This window comes from Lissotriton vulgaris, chromosome 10, assembly GCF_964263255.1.
Source record: "Lissotriton vulgaris chromosome 10, aLisVul1.2, whole genome shotgun sequence".
NCBI classification, from domain to species: domain Eukaryota; kingdom Metazoa; phylum Chordata; class Amphibia; order Caudata; family Salamandridae; genus Lissotriton; species Lissotriton vulgaris.
This window is the reverse complement of record NC_141698.1, coordinates 3,396,234-3,418,208: the sequence shown is the minus strand read 5'-3', so window position 1 is coordinate 3,418,208 and position 21,975 is coordinate 3,396,234. Positions and strand designations below refer to the sequence as shown.

The 21,975-nt window shown below is 50.8% G+C and overlaps 1 protein-coding gene across 1 annotated transcript in view; it reads left to right on the top strand.

The window, feature by feature from the left end:
• Positions 1-21,975, top strand: part of LOC147684281 (semaphorin-3F-like) — a 310,126-nt gene that overhangs the window by 227,350 nt on the left and 60,801 nt on the right. The window contains exons 8-11 of the mRNA XM_086940139.1: positions 11,708-11,847; positions 12,639-12,753; positions 16,184-16,253; positions 21,062-21,206. Of these exons, the coding sequence (XP_086796265.1) occupies positions 11,708-11,847; positions 12,639-12,753; positions 16,184-16,253; positions 21,062-21,206 (470 nt within the window). The remainder of the gene's footprint in view (positions 1-11,707; positions 11,848-12,638; positions 12,754-16,183; positions 16,254-21,061; positions 21,207-21,975) is intronic.

Here is a 21,975-nt window from a genome sequence, read left to right as displayed (position 1 = left end):
TTTTGACGTACGGCAGCGCAGCCGTAAGGCTTACGGCGCTGCCCTACGGCAACATCTTATAAATGAGGCCCTCAGGGCATCATTCATGGGGATTCGGCATAGGGCAGCGCAGCCGTAAGGCTTACGGCGCTGCCGTACGGACACATCTTATAAACGAGGCCCTCAGGGCATCATTCATGGGGATTAGGCATAGGGCAGCGCAGCCGTAAGGCTTACGGCGCTGCCCTAGGGACACATCTTCTAAATGAGGCCCTCAGGGCATCATTCATGGGGATTCGGCATAGGGCAGCGCAGCCGTAAGGCTTACGGCGCTGTCCTACGGCAACATCTTATAAATGAGGCCCTCAGGGCATCATTCATGGGGATTCGGCATAGGGCAGCGCAGCCGTAAGGCTTACGGCGCTGTCCTACGGCAACATCTTATAAATGAGGCCCTCAGGGCATCATTCATGGGGATTCGGCATTTGGCAGCGCAGCCTTTCTGCATTGCCCTGCGTGAAAGGGCGGGAATGCACTGTATTTATCCAATACAGCGCATTCCTGTCCATTCCCCCTGCGCTTGCGCGGTTTTCGGCAGCCTAGCATCAACACAGGTGTAGGAAGGTACATCCTGACTATGGTTGCCCCCAACTTTTTGCCCTGTGTTTTAGCTGGTTTTGGACATAGTCGACCTGGGACCCTGCCAATCAGGACCCCAGGCCTACTGCTCTCTCTTTAAAATGGATTCCATGTACCCTAGGTACATTTCCAATTGGTACTGGGCCACCCTATCAGACCCTGTAACTCAGGGCATGGGTGTACCCAGGGCTGCCAGGGGCTGCAGCATGTATTATGCCACCCCTGGCTGGCCTCCTAAATTTGACACAACTGGCTGCATGACAGCTGGGGCAAAGTCGTGTAATCACCCTTTGCTGTAGGTGTAGTATACCTATACCTAACCCTAAAATGGACACACAGATTCCTATCAGTCACTCCTATGGCAGGCCTTGACAATCCTGAAGGCAGAGTGCTTGGAATCGTGTGAGATGGTGCTCTGGCATGAGCTGAGCCTGTCTGCAGCTTGCGGAACCAAGTCCTAATAGCTGTTCCATGATATCGCATACCATATACTCTTAAGTGCATTATAATCCTCGCGGTTAAATGCTAACTTTGGTATTGCTTTATCAAAACATGTCGAGTAAGGTGTCATACGAATTGGAATACTAACCCCTCGCCAATTTTGGCGACGGGGTTAGCATTCCACCCTTCTAGAGGGACACGACATGTATGTAACTGTGAACCCCGGTTAAAGTTAACTGAAGCCTCAGCTCCACAAAATGGATGCTGCCACCACAGACACGAGTCTGACCTCCTGCTGCTGGGAGTCCTTCCAGCGAGGGAGGCCTGGACAAAGGGTTTCCTGTCCGGGGCGGTGCTAGCACCGTCCCAGACATGGTTTTGTGTATCCTGGGTAGGCAGGGCTTTTCAGGAAGGTGACTGCTGAGTGGCACCCCGGTGCTCACTACGCATAGGCCAGTCAGAACCAGTTCCAGGGGCACACCAGCCCCTGGCCTGGGGAAGTCCGGCAGGGGAGAGGGGTGTAACCACCCCCCTCCTGGTCCCACCCATAGGCAGGACCTAGTCACCGGGTCAGCCCCCTTTTTTAGTATAAAGATAGGAGCGGGCCCCCTGTTCAAATTAGATCATCTTTGGAATCAAGATACCACTTTCTTCGAAAGGACTTCACGATTTCTTCTTCAAGATTCTCCCTTGTGGCTAAGGAGTAGTCACCCTGCATCAAGCGGGCACCATCCTAAAGAACACTGCGGTCTGCTGCAAGTCCTTCATCACGAATCCGACGACCCAGCTCGACGAGACCCGGCTTCCCTGGCACCTCTGACCTCTACTCACCTCTACAGCCAAACTGAGAACCGTGAGTGCGACGAGACCTCGAGGGACCGACGATCGCCAAGACTGCACGACATCTTTACTGCAAGCCCACCGTGTCCTCCACTGGTGAGTGCTTTGGGGTCCGAGAAGCCCCGACCCTGCGCAGCTCCAGCACCCAAGGTCAGCCTCCCTGCATCTCCACGATCTGCGTGGGGCCCTTCTGCTGTTTGCTGTGCACCGCGTTGTTTGGCTACTAGCCGGCTGGCTTGTGGCCTTCCGAACGACGCCCGACGACAACTCTTCTGCTGGTCTGGTTGCTCCAGGCTGGCCCTTGCTTCCTTTTTCAAGAGAGGCACCCCGGACCCTCCTGGTCCACTCCAGACGCCATTTTGGGTCCACCGCGTGGGCTTGAATTTGCCAAGGCTTTGTTGCCCAATCCTGGGTCCAGCGACGCCGACAGCTTCTATCTTCGTGGGACAGCTCGATCCTCCATCCTGGTCGCCGACAACGCCTCCTGGTCCGTGAGATCTTCGAGCTCCAGCGTCACCCACTCACCTTGTCGAGGTGGCTACCATCCGGTGCCCTCCTGGTGCCCACTGACTACTGGCTAGTAGTCTCGAACTTGGTCCCCTCTGCTTTCAGGTGTCATCTATCTTCGAGATCCAGGCTTGGATCCATCTGAACTTTCTTCACTGGTCACCGGCCAGCATCTTTTCTTCCGGCTCCTGGTCCGTCTACGAGGATTCCCGACGTCTTTTCAGACCTATGCAGCTGCAGCCCCTGGGCTAGGTAACTTCGGCATTTCGGTGCCCCAGCATAGCCTCACTATCCAAGGGTCAGAATCTATCTTCGTTTTCTCCCTACCAGGTCGGGTTCGCCCGAGAACTCTAACTTTCTATTTCCTAGCTACCATAGACTTTTGTCCGCATCTCGCGTGAGAGTGCACACACTGCACCCGAGTCCCCTAGGCCTCCTAGTCGTAATCTAACGATTCCCTAGTCAAGTCCTAGCGATTCCAAAAGCTATTAGTACTGTACTTACCTGCTAGGAATTTCGCATTCCACTTTCAGAGTATATGGTTTTCCGTGCCCCTCGGGCATTTGTATATACTGTGCTAACTTAAGTATTTTTGTAAGAGTTTTGGTTTGTGCTTAGTACCCTGTCCTCATAAAGAGTACAGGGCTGTTGTGATCTTTAATAAATAACTGTTTATTTTCATAACACTTGTGTGGTGTCCTTTCACTGGGTATTCAAGGGGTATATGTGTGGTAAACAGCTGGCTTAACACACCCTCTCGAGTCTTTAGCCTTAGACTGCTCGTATCCATGCTACTAGGATAGCTGGTCTATAAGGTTGACTTACAACCAATCATCAATAAGGGTTGCTGGACTGATACATAGTGGGCACTAGAATAGTGACCACTGCATATCAGGCCACCTTCTCACATTGGTGAGCAGCGGTTGGGATTTGAGCTTGCTGTTGTTTTACCACACGTATCCTAAGAATATCTTGTTGAAAGATCACATAAGTACTGTTAGGTACATATAACTAAAGCTTAGAATACTCTGAGTTCTACTGAACCAGCTGTTGTAGCTCCTCAAGGCCTAGCACACCTTGGCTGCAACTCTTAGCAAGGGATCAGTAGGCAAACACATAGTGTAGGTAGGTGCATCACTTACACCACACTAGAATCAGCATGTCAGACAAAGGAGGAAACTCTGAGTATCCCCTTGTGTCAGTGGACCTTCCACAGGTCACTTCTAAATATGCTGCTCTTAGCTTCCATGAGATGAGACAAGTGTGTACTCTCAGGAAACTAAAACAGGGGTCTAACCCCACCACTTCCTTTCTGATTGGTCTCTTAGAGGCTTATGATGCCAGTAGGGCTGGTAACCCAGACCCTTCTAATCCAGATGGGAGTTTGCCCTCCTTACAGGGACCCTTTGATATCCATCCCCTCCATGAGCAGATGATGCTGAGGAGGAGGATGAGTTGTCAGGGGATGAGGCAGATAAGGGACAGCTAGAGGTCAGTAGACTAAGCAGGTCCAACTTAAGCAGACATGAGCTTGGTACTAGGGGATCCCTGGGCCCACTCTCAGGTCAGCTTAACATTGGGAATGGACGAGTTAGGTCTCTATCAAGAGGCTCTAACAGATCCTTTCGAACCAATGGCTCTCTCAACTCTTCTCACAGAGGGATGTCTTCCCCTAAGAGGAGAGTGTATGAAGCTGAAGAAAGGGCAATCAAACTGAGGATTGAAAGGGAAGAACTTGCCCTGGCCAAAGAGAGACTTGCCCTTGCTAGAGAGCAAGAATTATGTGGGCTACAGCCCACTGGTGGCAGCAATAATCCTAGCAATAGGGAAAGGAGTTTTGATAAAAAGCACCTGAATAAGATAGTGCCCCCCTTTAAAGAAGGGGATGACATCCACAAATGGATTACTGCTTTGGAGAGAGCCTGCACTGTGCAGGGTGTTCCCCAAAGTCAGTGGGCAGCTATCTTGTGGCTCTCCTTTGATGGTAAAGGTAGAGATAAGCTCCTCACCACAAGGGTGGAGGATGCTAACAATTACAAAATCTTGAAGAATACACTGGTTGATGGGTTTGGTTTAACCACTGAACAATACAGGATGCTGTTCAGAGACACCCAGAAAACTCAGTCTCAAGATTGGACTGACTTTGTTGATTGTGCCACTAAGGCTTTTGAAGGCTGGCTACTGGGTAGTAAGGTTACTGATTTTAAAGGATTGTATAATCTAATTATGAGGGAGCAAATCTTAAATAATTGTCAGAACCAGCTATTACATCAGCACCTGGTAGACTCTGAGTTGACCTCTCCACAGGAATTGGGTAAGAGGGCAGACAAATGGGTCAGAACCAGGGTTAGGCCTAAAAACCAGGGTGGTGACCAGAAAAAGGAATCAACCAAGCCTCAAGAGAAGGGTGGGGATAAATCCACAGAGAAGACTTCCCAAGGGCCCCAAAACTCCAACAAGGGTGGTGGGTCCCAGAACACTCCTTCAGAACAGAAGAAACCTTATTGCCATACCTGTAAACAGGTGGGCCATTACAAAAGTGATGCCAGTTGCCCTAAAAATGGTAATAAGGGAAATATACCCCCAGGTAATACTCCTAAACCTCCTGTTACCACTAGTGGTAATCCCCCAGGTGGTGGGAGTGCCCCCAAGAATGTGGTGGGCATTACTTTGGGCAATCAGGAGGACTATGGCCTAGCCAGGTTCCCTGACCACACTCTTGTCTGTGAGACTGGCATGGGGTTTGCCAACTTCACTACTGGACCCCACATTTTGGGAAAGTATAGACAAGAGGTTTTAGTGAATGGTCAGAAAGTTGAGGCATTCAGAGACACAGGGGCCAGCCTCACCATGGTGAGTGACCATCTGGTCCCCTCTGCTCAACTGACCCCTGGTTTTACTTATCAGGTGACAGACATTCATGGAGTGAAGAGAAGGCATCCCATGGCAGTAGTCAAGCTCAGCTGGGGTAATGTCACAGGGCCCATGAGAGTGGCAGTGACAGATAACCTACCTGTAGATTGCTTACTGGGGAATGACCTGGAACTCTCAGCATGGGCTGAGGTGGAGCAAGAAACTCACTCCAGAATGATAGGCCTATCCAGACAGGTTAGTGGGGCAGTACTAGCTACAGCCCCAGTCCCAGCACCAGTCCTCCCTGAAAAGGTTGGAAGGGCAGTGGTAGCCACTGCCCAGGCTCAGACAGACTTTCCAGAACAGGATAGGAGGGCTGTGACAGTCACAGCCCAAACACAAACTGAGTGCCCTCCTGAAAAGGTTGGCAAGGTTGAAATGGTCTCAGCCTCTACTCAAACAGACAGTGAGGTTGTGAAGCCTGAAACAATGGATCACTCCACTCAAACAGAGAGCATTGAGGAGGAAGAAGAGTCTCCCCCCTCCCAGACACTAGGTGAGAGCCAGCCTCCCCAGGGAACTGACTCTACCCCTGTTGAAGGAACTGCCCCAGAGGTAGTCAGGCCTAGCCTGGCAGAGCCCCTGATGGCAGTGGAACCTTCCCAGGTGGGACCCCGTCTGGAGCAGGTAACCTGCACCTCTCTACCCTGCCTCAGTCAGACCAGGGCTGAAGAGGACAGGGAGGCCAGTGGTGGACCCCAAAGGGCCCCCTGTCCAAAAGAATCCCTTAATCAGCAGATTAGGATCACTGAAGCTGGTAAACCTAGCCAAGTGAAAATAGAGCAGACTCCTGAGGGATCCCCCTTAAAAATAGTTAGGGAACTCCCACAGCTGGACACTGTTGGGCACAGCCAAACATGGGGCCTAAAAACCCCAGACCTGACCTGTCCCTCCAGTAAGCCAAACAGAGGGACTCAGCCTCCAGCTTTAGGTAGCCAGAGGCTGACCCTGAGAGCTCAGTGCATCTCAGCTAAAGAAAGAAAGGCACACCTGATGAATGGTGATTGGAGGAAGCTGAGCCCAAAGGTAGAGGAGCCTCACTTCAGTACTCCATCCCAGCATCAGCCTTCTTCTTTCCCAAGACACACCAGAGACAGAGATTCCCTATGGTGGAGACCCTCAGATACCCTTAGGGTGAGGGGTTGCCTAGTGGACCATGACACAGGGGGAAACCAAGCCAGAGCTGGTCCTTCCTTATATGGCCACTTAGGTAATAGAGGCTTACCTGGACAAGGATAGCCTTATCTCCTTTCGTTTGGGGGGGGGGTTGTGTAGGAAGGTACATCCTGACTATGGTTGCCCCCAACTTTTTGCCCTGTGTTTTAGCTGGTTTTGGACATAGTCGACCTGGGACCCTGCCAATCAGGACCCCAGGCCTACTGCTCTCTCTTTAAAATGGATTCCATGTACCCTAGGTACATTTCCAATTGGTACTGGGCCACCCTATCAGACCCTGTAACTCAGGGCATGGGTGTACCCAGGGCTGCCAGGGGCTGCAGCATGTATTATGCCACCCCTGGCTGGCCTCCTAAATTTGACACAACTGGCTGCATGACAGCTGGGGCAAAGTCGTGTAATCACCCTTTGCTGTAGGTGTAGTATACCTATACCTAACCCTAAAATGGACACACAGATTCCTATCAGTCACTCCTATGGCAGGCCTTGACAATCCTGAAGGCAGAGTGCTTGGAATCGTGTGAGATGGTGCTCTGGCATGAGCTGAGCCTGTCTGCAGCTTGCGGAACCAAGTCCTAATAGCTGTTCCATGATATCGCATACCATATACTCTTAAGTGCATTATAATCCTCGCGGTTAAATGCTAACTTTGGTATTGCTTTATCAAAACATGTCGAGTAAGGTGTCATACGAATTGGAATACTAACCCCTCGCCAATTTTGGGCGACGGGGTTAGCATTCCACCCTTCTAGAGGGACACGACATGTATGTAACTGTGAACCCCGGTTAAAGTTAACTGAAGCCTCAGCTCCACAAAATGGATGCTGCCACCACAGACACGAGTCTGACCTCCTGCTGCTGGGAGTCCTTCCAGCGAGGGAGGCCTGGACAAAGGGTTTCCTGTCCGGGGCGGTGCTAGCACCGTCCCAGACATGGTTTTGTGTATCCTGGGTAGGCAGGGCTTTTCAGGAAGGTGACTGCTGAGTGGCACCCCGGTGCTCACTACGCATAGGCCAGTCAGAACCAGTTCCAGGGGCACACCAGCCCCTGGCCTGGGGAAGTCCGGCAGGGGAGAGGGGTGTAACCACCCCCCTCCTGGTCCCACCCATAGGCAGGACCTAGTCACCGGGTCAGCCCCCTTTTTTAGTATAAAGATAGGAGCGGGCCCCCTGTTCAAATTAGATCATCTTTGGAATCAAGATACCACTTTCTTCGAAAGGACTTCACGATTTCTTCTTCAAGATTCTCCCTTGTGGCTAAGGAGTAGTCACCCTGCATCAAGCGGGCACCATCCTAAAGAACACTGCGGTCTGCTGCAAGTCCTTCATCACGAATCCGACGACCCAGCTCGACGAGACCCGGCTTCCCTGGCACCTCTGACCTCTACTCACCTCTACAGCCAAGCTGAGAACCGTGAGTGCGACGAGACCTCGAGGGACCGACGATCGCCAAGACTGCACGACATCTTTACTGCAAGCCCACCGTGTCCTCCACTGGTGAGTGCTTTGGGGTCCGAGAAGCCCCGACCCTGCGCAGCTCCAGCACCCACGGTCAGCCTCCCTGCATCTCCACGATCTGCGTGGGGCCCTTCTGCTGTTTGCTGTGCACCGCGTTGTTTGGCTACTAGCCGGCTGGCTTGTGGCCTTCCGAACGACGCCCGACGACAACTCTTCTGCTGGTCTGGTTGCTCCAGGCTGGCCCTTGCTTCCTTTTTCAAGAGAGGCACCCCGGACCCTCCTGGTCCACTCCAGACGCCATTTTGGGTCCACCGCGTGGGCTTGAATTTGCCAAGGCTTTGTTGCCCAATCCTGGGTCCAGCGACGCCGACAGCTTCTATCTTCGTGGGACAGCTCGATCCTCCATCCTGGTCGCCGACAACGCCTCCTGGTCCGTGAGATCTTCGAGCTCCAGCGTCACCCACTCACCTTGTCGAGGTGGCTACCATCCGGTGCCCTCCTGGTGCCCACTGACTACTGGCTAGTAGTCTCGAACTTGGTCCCCTCTGCTTTCAGGTGTCATCTATCTTCGAGATCCAGGCTTGGATCCATCTGAACTTTCTTCACTGGTCACCGGCCAGCATCTTTTCTTCCGGCTCCTGGTCCGTCTACGAGGATTCCCGACGTCTTTTCAGACCTATGCAGCTGCAGCCCCTGGGCTAGGTAACTTCGGCATTTCGGTGCCCCAGCATAGCCTCACTATCCAAGGGTCAGAATCTATCTTCGTTTTCTCCCTACCAGGTCGGGTTCGCCCGAGAACTCTAACTTTCTATTTCCTAGCTACCATAGACTTTTGTCCGCATCTCGCGTGAGAGTGCACACACTGCACCCGAGTCCCCTAGGCCTCCTAGTCGTAATCTAACGATTCCCTAGTCAAGTCCTAGCGATTCCAAAAGCTATTAGTACTGTACTTACCTGCTAGGAATTTCGCATTCCACTTTCAGAGTATATGGTTTTCCGTGCCCCTCGGGCATTTGTATATACTGTGCTAACTTAAGTATTTTTGTAAGAGTTTTGGTTTGTGCTTAGTACCCTGTCCTCATAAAGAGTACAGGGCTGTTGTGATCTTTAATAAATAACTGTTTATTTTCATAACACTTGTGTGGTGTCCTTTCACTGGGTATTCAAGGGGTATATGTGTGGTAAACAGCTGGCTTAACACGCCCTCTCGAGTCTTTAGCCTTAGACTGCTCGTATCCATGCTACTAGGATAGCTGGTCTATAAGGTTGACTTACAACCAATCATCAATAAGGGTTGCTGGACTGATACATAGTGGGCACTAGAATAGTGACCACTGCATATCAGGCCACCTTCTCACAACAGGCACCTCCGCACCCTGGTGCAAGGGTGCCTGTGTTCGAGGCAGGATTGTGGGAGGCTTTTCCCTCTATGTATGTTGCATTGCGCAGCACACATAAAAAGAGGAGTAAACGAGGAGAAATGAAGCTATTTCTCCTTGTTATGCCTCACCTCAGGAGGCTTAAGGTTTTGGCAAATCCTCAGGTTTACATGGTCTTGTAAATTTAGGGAAGCGTCAAAATCCATGGGTTGTGCGTGGGATCATCCAACGCAAAGCCAATGGAACGCCTCCGAAGCACAGACTCAGCGATTTGCACTGTGTTGTGTTACACCATATCTATGAGGCCATGCACAGTGGCTTCGTTCGGCCTCATAGATCTAGGGGCATATTTCCTAGAAAACTACGCGGAGCTGCGAGCCATCTTGCTGCACTGAGCTGCGTCATTAGGAAAGTGCAGGGACGCGTCGTATTTGCAGTAATATGACGCATCCCTGTGTTTTCCTCTGCGCTGGCGCACAATTAACTGCCTAGCGCCAACGCAGGCGCCCTTTCACCTGCATTGCAGGGGTGAATTTGTTTGTGCAGGAAGGGACACCTTCCTGCACAAAAGCAGTATTGATGGCATTTCCCTCCTCCTATGTGTCCTGCAGAATCCTCCTTGTTGCGACACTTTAACGCCTCCCGTGGGGGGTGGGGGTGTAGAATCTGACGCATTCCCAGATTCACTAAACATTCTAAGTCTGGGAATGCGTCAGAATACTTTAGAACTATTTATCACTCCTGTACTACCAGTTGGTCCGGGTGGAGGATAGCATACCAAAATAAATCCTGATGATGATGCTGTCACGTTAAAAGCTAGTCGGACAACCAAGATATACCGCCCGACCACCTGTGTACGCGAATGAGGGTTTTAAAGACGGCCACCATACCTGACCCTGGTTACACTGGTACAAGTGATCTATTCTCTTTTGATTATTGATTCTTGCTTGGAAGCCGAATGGATCTCAGCTTCTTTCTCCCCCTTTTGATATAATACTTCCTCCTGGTGTAGCTATCAAACTTTCCCTGTACTGTGTGTACATTTAATTTTATCTATGTATTATTAGGATCTTTATGGCACAATATCGACCTGCAGTGATATCAATCCCAATTGTCATCATCACTGTATCGTCAAGGGCAGTTTCCATGTAGGGAAGTACTGATGTCTATTTTAATGGTGGCAAGCTTCAATAAAAAATGGACTCGCCATAAATGCAGAGCTGGAGCACGACCACTACTGCACTTCTCCTTTCCAGGAGCAGGAAAAGGAAGGACTTCCTTTCTACTTGTGGAAAGGAACTCCAACCAATCCTGGAGCTGCTTTCATGCTGTAAAAGAGCCGGCCAATCCAACATGCCACTGTAGACCAATGCAGTCGCCCTGCATTTGCAGTATTTAGCCCCACACTTGCGCTATAGATGGCGTGAGCCAGTGCAGTGGCAAATAAATAAAAATTGGCATTGACATGCCATTTTTACATTGAGCGTGAGCCAGCACGCAAGTGCTGCTCTGCAAAGAGCTGTGGAAGTTCGGTACGGAGAGAAGCTTCGCCCACTCCCTTGCCCTTATTTTTCATTGGCTTGTGTGTTTGTCCTTTGTAAATGCTGTCTTCTGATTCATTATGAGGCTTGCTTGTCCCTCCTTGGTACAGCCATGTCGTCATTTGTATCCTCCCATGGTTACTGGCCCCTTTACTTGGTTGTTACACCGGAAGTGTACTATTTCCTTTTGGAGCCAGAGCCCGCAGCAGGAGACGGACTAGATACATGTGTGTTTTGGTGCCTTCTACTCCACCTCCCGTGGTCGTGCCTTGTTCCCCCCTCCACCCTCCCTCCCGTTGTCTGTGCCTTCTCCTCTCCTCCTCCATCCCCCACCTGCCCTCCCGTTGTCCGTGCCTTCTACCCCCGCCCTCCCTCCCTACCGATGTCCATGCCTTCTCGCCGCTGCCCTCCTTCCTGTTGTCCATTATGCCAAGTGGCCAACCATGTGCAATGCAAATTGGACACCTATTACATTGCAGATGCTTGTATTTATTTGTGTTTGCCTGCTGCCCTAGCAGCAGGCGGGGTGACCCTCCTTCACTCCTACGGAGGAGCAGCCCTTGGTATTTTTAACTCCACTTCTAAAGACAATGACAGTCCAGTGGTCATCAATACTGCCCCAGGTTCATACGTCTACCCCGATACCAGATGTACAAGTTTCATCTTTGAAGGCTGGAAATGCTCACTAAAGTCTGACAAAGACCCTTGGTGTGAACTTTTGATCTGGTGTGTGTTACCATGTCCTGTGTGCACTGTTTCTGTTTCAAGTGCTGTGGCTCCTCCACAACCTCTGACTGCCACAGTCCATGTGTCACTCTCTTCGCTGTCTTCGCAGAGCCCGTCTTCCTGCACGCCCACATGATCCCCGACAGCTCGGACCGCAACGATGACAAGCTCTACTTCCTGTTCCGAGAGAAGGCAATGGACGGGGTCAACGGACCGGCCATCTTGTCGCGGATCGGCAGGGTCTGTCTGGTGAGTATGGCATGTGGTGCAAGAGGATAGACTGAGGCACGGCTGGTGGAGGGAGGGAAGGTAGTGTGAAACCTCAGTGTGAAGGCTGAGGGAGGTCATTGTGAGCGATCAGGGGCGGAGCATGCCCCTGGAGACTTTATTAGGGAGTGAGATAAGATCAAATGGAATGACATAGCACAGTAGATTGAGTGAGGTCAGTCAGTGTGGAGGCTGGGATCCAGAGAGGTCACTATGTGGACGTTGAGTTTGAGTGATATCAGCGTGCAGCCTGTAATTTTATGTGAGGTCAGTGCAGAGACCAAGACAGACTGAGGTCAGTGCGGAAGCAGAGACTGACTGAGGTCCGTGCAGAGGCTGAGACTGACTGAGGTCCGTGCAGAGGCTGAGACTGACTGAGGTCTGTGCAGAGGCTGAGACTGACTGAGGTCCATGCAGAGGCTGAGACTGACTGAGGCCGGTGCACAGTCTGAGGCAGACTGAATTCAGGACCACGGCTCACATTGGGTGAGGTATATGTGAATGTTCACACTAAGTAAGGGGACTATGAGAGCTCAGACTGATTGTGTGATCACTGAGTAGATGAATGGTCAATGGGGTTTTCTGAGGCATAATGATGGTTATGATCATACTTTTTCATGGTCATGGATGTGGTTGGTGCAAGGGCACATTTCTATTAATGGGAAAGTAAGATGTGAATGAGCCAGGTAGAGGTGATGGGCGTGACTGCTAAGGAATCCTCACTGAAGCTAATCCATGGACTTCAACTGACATGAACACCTCTCTGTCCACAGAATGACAATGGGGGCCTCCGGTCGCTGGTTAATAAGTGGAGCACCTTCCTGAAGGCTCGGCTCGTCTGCTCTGTTATCGGTGAAGATGGAGTTGAAACCTTTTTCGACGATCTGCGTGAGTTGGGTGCCCAATCCCTCGAGTGGGGGAAATGTGGGCATATCAACAATCTACTAAGGGAGTAAACATCCAGATTTGAGACATGGGAAGGGTTATGTAGCTGTAGTATCCCCATAAAGAAGCAATTTCACTAGCCAAGCCCGGCTCCCAAAGCACAACACTGAGGTTAAAAGGTACCCAGGCTTTGCTAGTGTTGCGTGTCATACTAGCGTACAGTATACTGTACAACGGACTCCCACATTGCAAAGCAAAATACAAGTCTTTCCCTTTTCATGAGAATAATCCCTGAGCTGTAATTGCTAGCCTTTACCATCAGTAGGATCTGGAATAGTTTCAATACTGTTGCACTAAGAGTGGCTCCGTTCACCCGCTCAAATGCTTCTACCTGAGACAATTCCCAAACAACTTGCCTGCTTCAATTAGGTACATAAAAATATTTTAATATTCAGATGTGACATAGATGTGTTAATACTGTCAAAATGACTTCACCAAATTAGATTTTCGACTCCTTTCTCTGAAAAGTTGTGTCCCAAAATGTTAGCTTTTCGGAATCTTATAGTGCTATTATTTTCCCACAATAATAGATCAGCTTAAAAAAGGTAATCTCTCACACAGGGGTAGAAATCGCTACAATCCAATAAAATGCTCAATATAATCCAATGTCTTTTATGCTCATTTTAATTTTTTCCAAAGCTATACGAGTAATTCTGGAAATGGACGTACAACATATACTAAAGCTCCTAAGACTAGCACAAATTGAAGCAATTTCAATTGGACTGCCTCTTCCACTATAATAAATGAGGTTTTACCTTTAATTGAATATGAATATAATGGACTTTTGTGAAGAATATCACACCACCTACCATTAACATCTCATTGAGTTGGATACACTTCTCCATCAAATAACTGCCATTCAGCTTTGTTAAATCTATACAAAATCGTAACTTTCCATCTCTCTTGCAGGTGAGCACCAATGGGGATAACCAATCTGCCAATTCCACATACCCTACTGTGCCATTTTACTTTCTTCCAACATGCTTTTGCCTCTTCGTGTACCACATCTTGCACTCTTTGTATCCAAATTCTCACAGGAGTAGCACCTTCTATCATTTAATTTCAGGTTCATAATTTTACAAAATTTCTACCTTAATGTTAAAGACATCTTCAGAATTCCTTATACCTTCCTCACATCAGTTTGTTCATGCAATCAGTACTCAAAATGGCACACCTCCTTTCGACCCAATTTCGTAATCCTGATATTTCCAACCTAAGAAAACTGGTATTGTCACAGACTGAGATATTTCCCATGTATATTTTTTAAAAATCCAAAGCTCTTTACTATTACATGATCAACATCACTTTATAAATACAGTATTGATTCTTACTTTGAATCAGTTGCTTTCTGAATAGTCAGACAGTGTTTTTATCAGCTCCTACTGCAGTTATTAAAGGTTTCCTTACTATGACCTATAAACCAACTTAGATAGTGTCTCTAAAGAATTCTCAAAATTATTTTTTCTTCCAAGTAAAAGATAACTTCCCTAATTTCTGCATGTAAAATGTTGGTGTTGAAACTCTCTGCAATGTCTCATTACATCTACAAAAGGCATGATAGTTTTGCCCACCATTATTTTCCAAAATTCCACCAACCACTTGGAGTCACAAGCCCAAACATCTACTTCTTACGAATACAGTGTCTCTTCCAGTGCCCTTCCTTCTCAAATGCCTCACCTTACGTACTGCACTCCATGTGTAATGGGTAGGTCTCTCTCACCATGACCAGGCGAGTGTGCTCCACCAGTTTATTACCTTGTTTCATTCAGCTCATTGAGGTTCAATAATCCAGTGTCTTACCTCACTTCAACTGTTTTACTGCAAAGGCACTGAACTGACATCCAAGTAAAGTACATATATGGTGCTTCGCACTATAGTGCCTTTGCATAGTCATGGCGAGCATTCCACATGCACACAAGTCCCTGTTGTTGTCTTCATTAACTCCGCCGTAGCAGGTGGAGTTGCTCTACACGGAGCTCTACAGAGTTGGGCAAAATCTCCGCTCCACTCTGCTCCGCGCCTCCCACCCCCGCAATAAATATTTTTCAAATACAATTACAATTAATGTAAATAAAAGCGCACTTACCTTTATCGTGGCATCCCGGGCTGCCTCCTCCTTGTGGCATCCCGGGCTGCCCTCCTCGCCTGCAGAATCCCCTACGGCAAAAGTACGTCCTGGTAGGACTGCGTATGCGCGTGCATGCGCAGTCAGTCCATGATGTAGGTCTTACATAGGGGATTACAGCGAGGAGGAGCAGGGCAGCCCGGGATGCCACAAGGAGGACAGCCTGGGATGCCGCGATAAAGGTAAGTGCGCTTGGTGCCCTGGTGTCTCTTTTACTCACACTGTCCCCTGGTGTCTCTTCTACTCACACTATTTCCTGGTGCCTCTTCTACTCACACTATGGCCTGGTGTGTCTTCTATTCACACTATGCCTTGGTGTCTCTACCACTCACACTATGCCCCGGTGCCTCTTCTACTCACACTAGTTCCTGGTGCCTCTTCTACTCACACTATGGCCTGGTGTGTCTTCTATTCACACTATGCCTTGGTGTCTCTACCACTCACACTATGCCCCGGTGCCTCTTCTACTCACACTAGTTCCTGGTGCCTCTTCTACTCACACTATGCCCTGGTGCCTCTTCTATTCACACCATCCCCAGGTATTTCTTCTGCTAACACTATCTCAAGGTGTTTTTTCTACCACACATGCTCTCCCCTTTGTTCTCGCTTACCAACTCTCTCCCCAGTCACTTCTGCTCCAGCCCTTCCTAGTGTCTCTTCTATTCACACTATGCTCTGGTGTCTCTTATACTCACACCACACACTGGTGTCTCTTCTACGCACACTGTCCCCTGGTGCCTCTTCTATTCACACTGTCCCCTGGTGTCTCTTCTACGCACACTATGCACTGGTGCCTCTTCTATTCACACTATTCCCCGGGTCTCTCTTCTACTCACACTATCCCCGGGTCTCTCTTCTACTCACACTATCCCCAGGTGTCTCTTCTACTCACACTATCCCAAGGTGTTTTCTACTCGCTTTAAGGCCTGGTGTCTTTTCTACACATGCTCTACCCGTTTTTCCCACTTACTCGCTGTCTCTTCTGCTTCCGCTCTTTCCTGGTATCTCTTCTTCTCACACCATGCCCCAGTGTCTCTTCTACTCAGTCTCGCCTTTGTCTCTTCTACTCATGCTCACCCCTTTCTCTCTATTCCTCACGCTGTCCCCTGGTCTCTCTTCTTTTCATGTACCCTCGCTTCTACTCGCAGTCTCACCTTTGTCTTTATTACTCGTGTGCTCCCAACCTCTCCTCAGCTCACACTCCCCATGGCCTCCCTTCTAATCCCTCTGTCTCTTTCTCTCTTGCAGGTGATGTCTTCATACAGCCCACTCAGGATGAGAAGAGCCCCCTGCTGTACGGTGTCTTCTCCACTCTGGGGTGAGCTCTACGAGGGTCTCTCCTGGAGCCCGGTACTTACACTCTATCATAGCCGGGGTACTAAGGGTCTTGCTAATACCACCTCCAAGTACTGCTCTCTCTCTGACAGTCGCGCCTCGTAATAGTATACTGCCATGAAGTACTTCCCCTGAGTGCTGCCGCCCCCACTAATACCCCCAAGGTGTACCTCTGTGCCATTTATACTCTTGTCTGAGTACTGTGGTTGTACTGATAATACCTGACAGTACTGCTCTCCGTCTATCCGCCCTAACCTAGTATTCATACACTCCCAAGCGCTGCTCTGCACCAACACCCTCACCCTAGTATTACTATACTGCCGCTCACTACACTCCTCAGTGCTGCGCCCCACTAACACTGCCGCTCACTACACTCCTCAGCGCTGCGCCTCACCAATACTACCACTCGGTACCGCTGTCACACAGTAGTGACCCCCCAGGTATTGGACACTAATGCTCCAACCTGAGTACTTTGTCTTCACTAATACTGTCAGAGGATTGGCCTTCACTAATACTTGCACCCTAGTGTTACCTCCCTAAGCAGGGAGGCGGAGAGAGGACATCCCTGTCACGTGCATCTCTGGATCTGGAAGGGGTTTAAAAGAACATCGGTCACTCGGACTCTTGCCATTGGGATGGTGCAGCCACTGAAGATCCACCTGCAAAACTTAACTTCAAATCTTTCAAGTTTCTCACCCAGTAAAGCAGGCGAACTCTATCACCTGGTCCGGGCATGAATGGATTGAGCCTTGCAGCTAAGATACTAGTGAATAACATTAATCAACACTGTGGACGCAAGCACCGTAGGTCCTGGCCTTGCTTAGGAATGACCACTACAGCGGCCTCCTTCATTGTCGCTTTAAGTGCAGCTGAATCGGCAAATGAGTTATACAGATGGGAATGCAGCAGAGTGAGGACCACACAGCATGTTTTATAAAATTGAGGGAAGGGTATGTCCGTCTGGGCTCCAGGCTCTTATTGGGATTCATTTTCATAATGGAGGAGGTAACCTACTCAACGGAGATAGGTTTCCTCAGTGCCTCCACCTGGTGCTGGGGGAGGTTAGAGACACACACCACATCCATGTGTGGGTTGGCGTTTCTTTGTGCCTTACACCTGACCCTCATTGGGGGTGTAGCTATTGGCCACCGTAATATACTCAGGCGTCATTCTCATTCGGAGTGCGAGCACTCTGCCCTTTACCCCACAAGCTTCACACATACCTCCACGGAAGTGATTGGAAGGCAGGATAGTCACCCTCTCCCTTTTTAAAGGCCAGAGGAGAAGTGTTATTCGGAAAAACTATTTTAGTCTGTGCCAGTCCCTCGACAGTAAGTGGCTTCCCTGGATACCTGGATAACCCTGTCATACCTTCCATTACACAACATGAAAAGCACTGCTAATCACCAGGAGGAGCCCTTGAGACTACAAACATTAAAGTTTATTCTTTTGATAGTGAATACTTTGGATTCCCTACAGGCGGAGTGCCTCGTTTTGGAAGTCTGCCAAGGCCCAGGCAGCGCCTGCTGTGTATAAGTGCCAAGTTTCATCTCCTGCTTTAGTTTAGTCGTTATTAGCAGTGTATGAAATCTTCTCCCCCTGGGTCTTGTTACAGAAAAGCATCCCACAAACACTTGTCCAGGAAACCGGGCCATACAGACCAATGTCTCTGGTGACTGTTCCAGAAGATCTAACTTCAACCCGGATGAGCCAGTCTCACCTCCTCTCGTCCCTCCTCCCTTTCTTCTGCACACTACACTGCTCGAGCAAGCTCATAACCTCTTTGGGGTCACTAATGATCGTCTTATTTATTTGCCAAAAGCGTGAGGACATCTCGTTGTGTCATGAGCCATCTTGCTCCGTCAGCTTCCCCAGCACAGCTTGACTTTCTTGCGCTGTGGTTGTGGGGTCCAGTTTAGTTTGCTCGTGGAACTGGCAGCAATAGTTTTTCTGGTCTTCTTCGATGGTCTTTCCACTGTGGCTCCATTTCAGGAATCCACAGGATGCGCTCGGCTTTGGAAACTGATTGAATTTAATAGAATTGGCCTTTCCACCTGAAGATCAATCAAAGCAGGTGACCCCATGCATATTTTCTGTCCTTCTCTTTCAGAAAGTCAGTGGTTGGTCAGAAATGTTTTTGCTTTTATCGTGCGGTCAAGGATAGAGAAGAGATCTTCGAACCATTACATATTGCTCTTTCAAAAACCTCTGATCCTTTGTTGCTAGCCGCTTTCATGATATCTTGCTTCACTTTAGAGTTCTGCAGGCGTGTTAGTATGTTCAGAGCTTTCAGTCCTTTGGCGGTGGTGGTTCTGCAGATTCTGTGTGTCCTGTCCAGTTTGACATTGGTGCTGCTATTGATGGCTTACGTGTCCTGGAAAAGTCTCTAAACATATGAGTCAATGGTCGATCCATCTGATCCCGAGGGGAAACCTTCAATTCTTATATTTTACCTCCAGGATCTATTCTCGATGTCTTTGTTGTGCGCTTGCAATAAATGCAGTTCTTTTATGTTCAAGATCCAGGTGGCAGAGCTCTACAGTCTACTCGCAGTGCCACAGTCTTCTGGCCTCGTATACTTAGCCTGGCCTGGAGCCGGGGTAAGAGCTCGAGGGCAGGCCTCACTTCTCCCTCAGGGTCCGTAACTTCACTTGCTGGCCAGCGTATGCACCTTCTGCATGTCTCAACTCCTGGGCTACAGCTACTCTTCTGTCTTGGCAGCGCACTGAGCCCCTTCAGCTGGGAGCTGTGGAGGGTTCCACCATTGTGTCTCCCTCGCAACTCTGTCCAACCCTCTCCTTTCCCCCAGGTACCCTCGGAATCTGCCTCCATCCACTCTCTGCCCCTCTTCCTGCCCTTTCACTGCTGGACTCTTTGATCACTGGGCTTGTAGAACTCTTCAGATGTTCATGTGAGGGCAGCACCAGGCAGAGTGCATTCTACCTAGATGCCAACTTGGCCACCCCTAAGAAACAGATGTAGTTATGAAAGGACTCTGCCCTACTCAGTGTTACAAAGTCTGCTTTGCAGCATGGAAAGATTGTAAGGGGCCAAACTTTGAGGGGCGCTGCCTCTCGTAGAAATATTACAAAGACCTCAAGTCTTACTCATTGTCAGTGAGAGTCAGGCATTTGGAGGTTGGGCTGATTTCTATGTCCCCAGTTTATATGTGACACCTGGTGAGAGCAGCAAGTGTCTTGACTCTAAATGTCACTGAGTTCTGTGTGCAGGGGCCCCAAGAACTCATCCATTGCAATGGAAGCCCCCCTGACTCCTTGAGATGAGGGAGGCTCTCTCATGGGCACCTCAGTCAGAATGCCGCTCCACTACATTTGTAAGTCATACGACTCCTCTGCAAGGTTTGATGTCATGATAATGCTTTGACTTGTAATCTGATGCTTTCATCGTGTGACCGGTGTCATTGATATTACGGTTGTGTGACGTCACTTCCTGTAATATCATCAAACAATCCTAATTCCTTCTCATTCCTTAGAATTTCTAAAACTTGAGAGCTTTGATTTTATTAAGGATTTGAAAGTGAGCGGTGGGCTTTGGGGGTTCGGCCGTGCAGGGAAGCGACTCCATGGACACTGATTCTCAGGGGCCCCTTGGGACGAGGCATCAGGGCTGCCGAGAGGCAACAGCAGCGGTGTCCCCACTGGGTTCTGTCGGGGGCAGGAGACATCCAGAGGAATCATGATGAGGTTCCCTTCGGGTCTTGGAGGTAGACCCGAAGCTTGCCAGGAGCCTCCTGGCTGGAGAGGGAGCAGTCATGGGGGTCTCAGCAAGAGGAGAGACCGGGGACCTCCTGGCTGGAGAGGGGGAGCTCATGGTGCCTCAAGGACAGCAGGAGAGTCCGGGACCGTCTTGGCTGGAGAGAGAAAGAGCTCTTGGGGGTCTCGGCCAGATCAGGAGGGCTTCAAGGAGCTTCAAGGCTGGGATACAGGGAGCTCATGGGGTTCAGCAAGAGCAGGAGAGGTAGGGGCCCTCATGGTTGGAGGGGGAGAGCGCATAGGGGTCTCAGTGAGAGGAGGGCACTGGAGCCTCTTGACTGGATAGCTCCTGGGGGTCTCGGCCAGAACAGGGGGTCTTCGAGGAGCTTCATGGCTGGAGAGGGGGGGCTCATGGGGGTCTCAACCAGAGCAGGAGGGCTTCGAGGAGCTTACCTGGCCTGGTTAGGGAGAGCTCAAGTGGGTCTCAGCCAGAGCGGGAGAGGTCGGGCCCTCATGGCTGGAGAGGGACAGCTCATGGGGTCTCAGCCAGAGCAGGGTGGCTTCGAGGAGCTTCCTGGCTGGGGACAGCTCATGGGGTCTCAGCCAGAGCAGGGTGGCTTCGAGGAGCTTCCTGGCTGGGGACAGCTCATGGGGTCTCAGCCAGAGCAGGGTGGCTTCGAGGCGCTTCCTGGCTGGGGGCAGCTCATGGGGTCTCAGCCAGAGCAGGGTGGCTTCGAGGAGCTTCCTGGCTGGGGACAGCTCATGGGGTCTCAGCCAGAGCAGGGTGGCTTCGAGGAGCTTCCTGGCTGGGGACAGCTCATGGGGTCTCAGCCAGAGCAGGGTGGCTTCGAGGCGCTTCCTGGCTGGGGACAGCTCATGGGGTCTCAGCCAGAGCAGGGTGGCTTCGAGGCTCTTCCTGGCTGGGGGCAGCTCATGGGGTCTCAGCCGGAGCAGGGTGGCTTCAAGGCGCTTTCAGGCTGGGGACAGTTAATGGGGTCTCGGCCGGAGCAGGGGGGCTTCAAGGCGCTTCCTGCCCCGGTTAGGGGGGCCCTTCTGATGGTTTCCTTCTCTCTTCCAGGTCTGTCTTCAAGGGCTCGGCGATCTGTGTTTACTCCATGTCTGACGTGCGCACCGTCTTCAACGGGCCCTTCGCTCACAAGGAGGGCCACAACTACCAGTGGGCCCCGTACCTAGGACGGATCCCGTACCCCAGGCCCGGGGCGGTAAGTACGGCCTGGGGGACTCACACTTCAGGGTAAAGAGAGGGGGCCTGGGGGAGGGGGAGTCCTGCAGCCCTGGCAGCTCAGTGAGGGGGAACCAGTCTGTCAGCAGCTACAACTACACAGTGCACCTCCAGCCTCAGGGGCCACAGCTACACAATGCACCTCCAGCCTCAGGGGCCACAGCAACACAATGCACCTCCAGCCTCAGGGGCCACAGCTACACAGTGCACCTCCAGCCTCAGGGGCCACAGCTACACAATGCACCTCCAGCCTCAGGGGCCACAGCTACACAATGCACCTCCAGCTTCAGGGGCCACAGCTACGCAATGCACCTCCAGCCTCAGGGGCCACAGCTATACAATGTACCTCCAGCCTCAGGGGCCACAACTACACAATGCACCTCCATCCTCAGGGGCCTCAGCTACACAGTGCACCTCCAGCCTCAGGGGCCACAGCTACACAATGCACCTCCAGCCTCAGGGGCCACAGCTACACAATGCACCTCCAGCCTCAGGGGCCACAGCAACACAATGCACCTCCAGCTTCAGGGGCCACAGCTACGCAATGCACCTCCAGCCTCAGGGGCCACAGCTATACAATGTACCTCCAGCCTCAGGGGCCACAACTGCACAATGCACCTCCATCCTCAGGGGCCTCAGCTACACAGTGCACCTCCAGCCTCAGGGGCCACAGCTACACAATGCACCTCCAGCCTCAGGGGCCACAGCTACACAATGCACCTCCAGCCTCAGGGGCCTCAGCTACACAA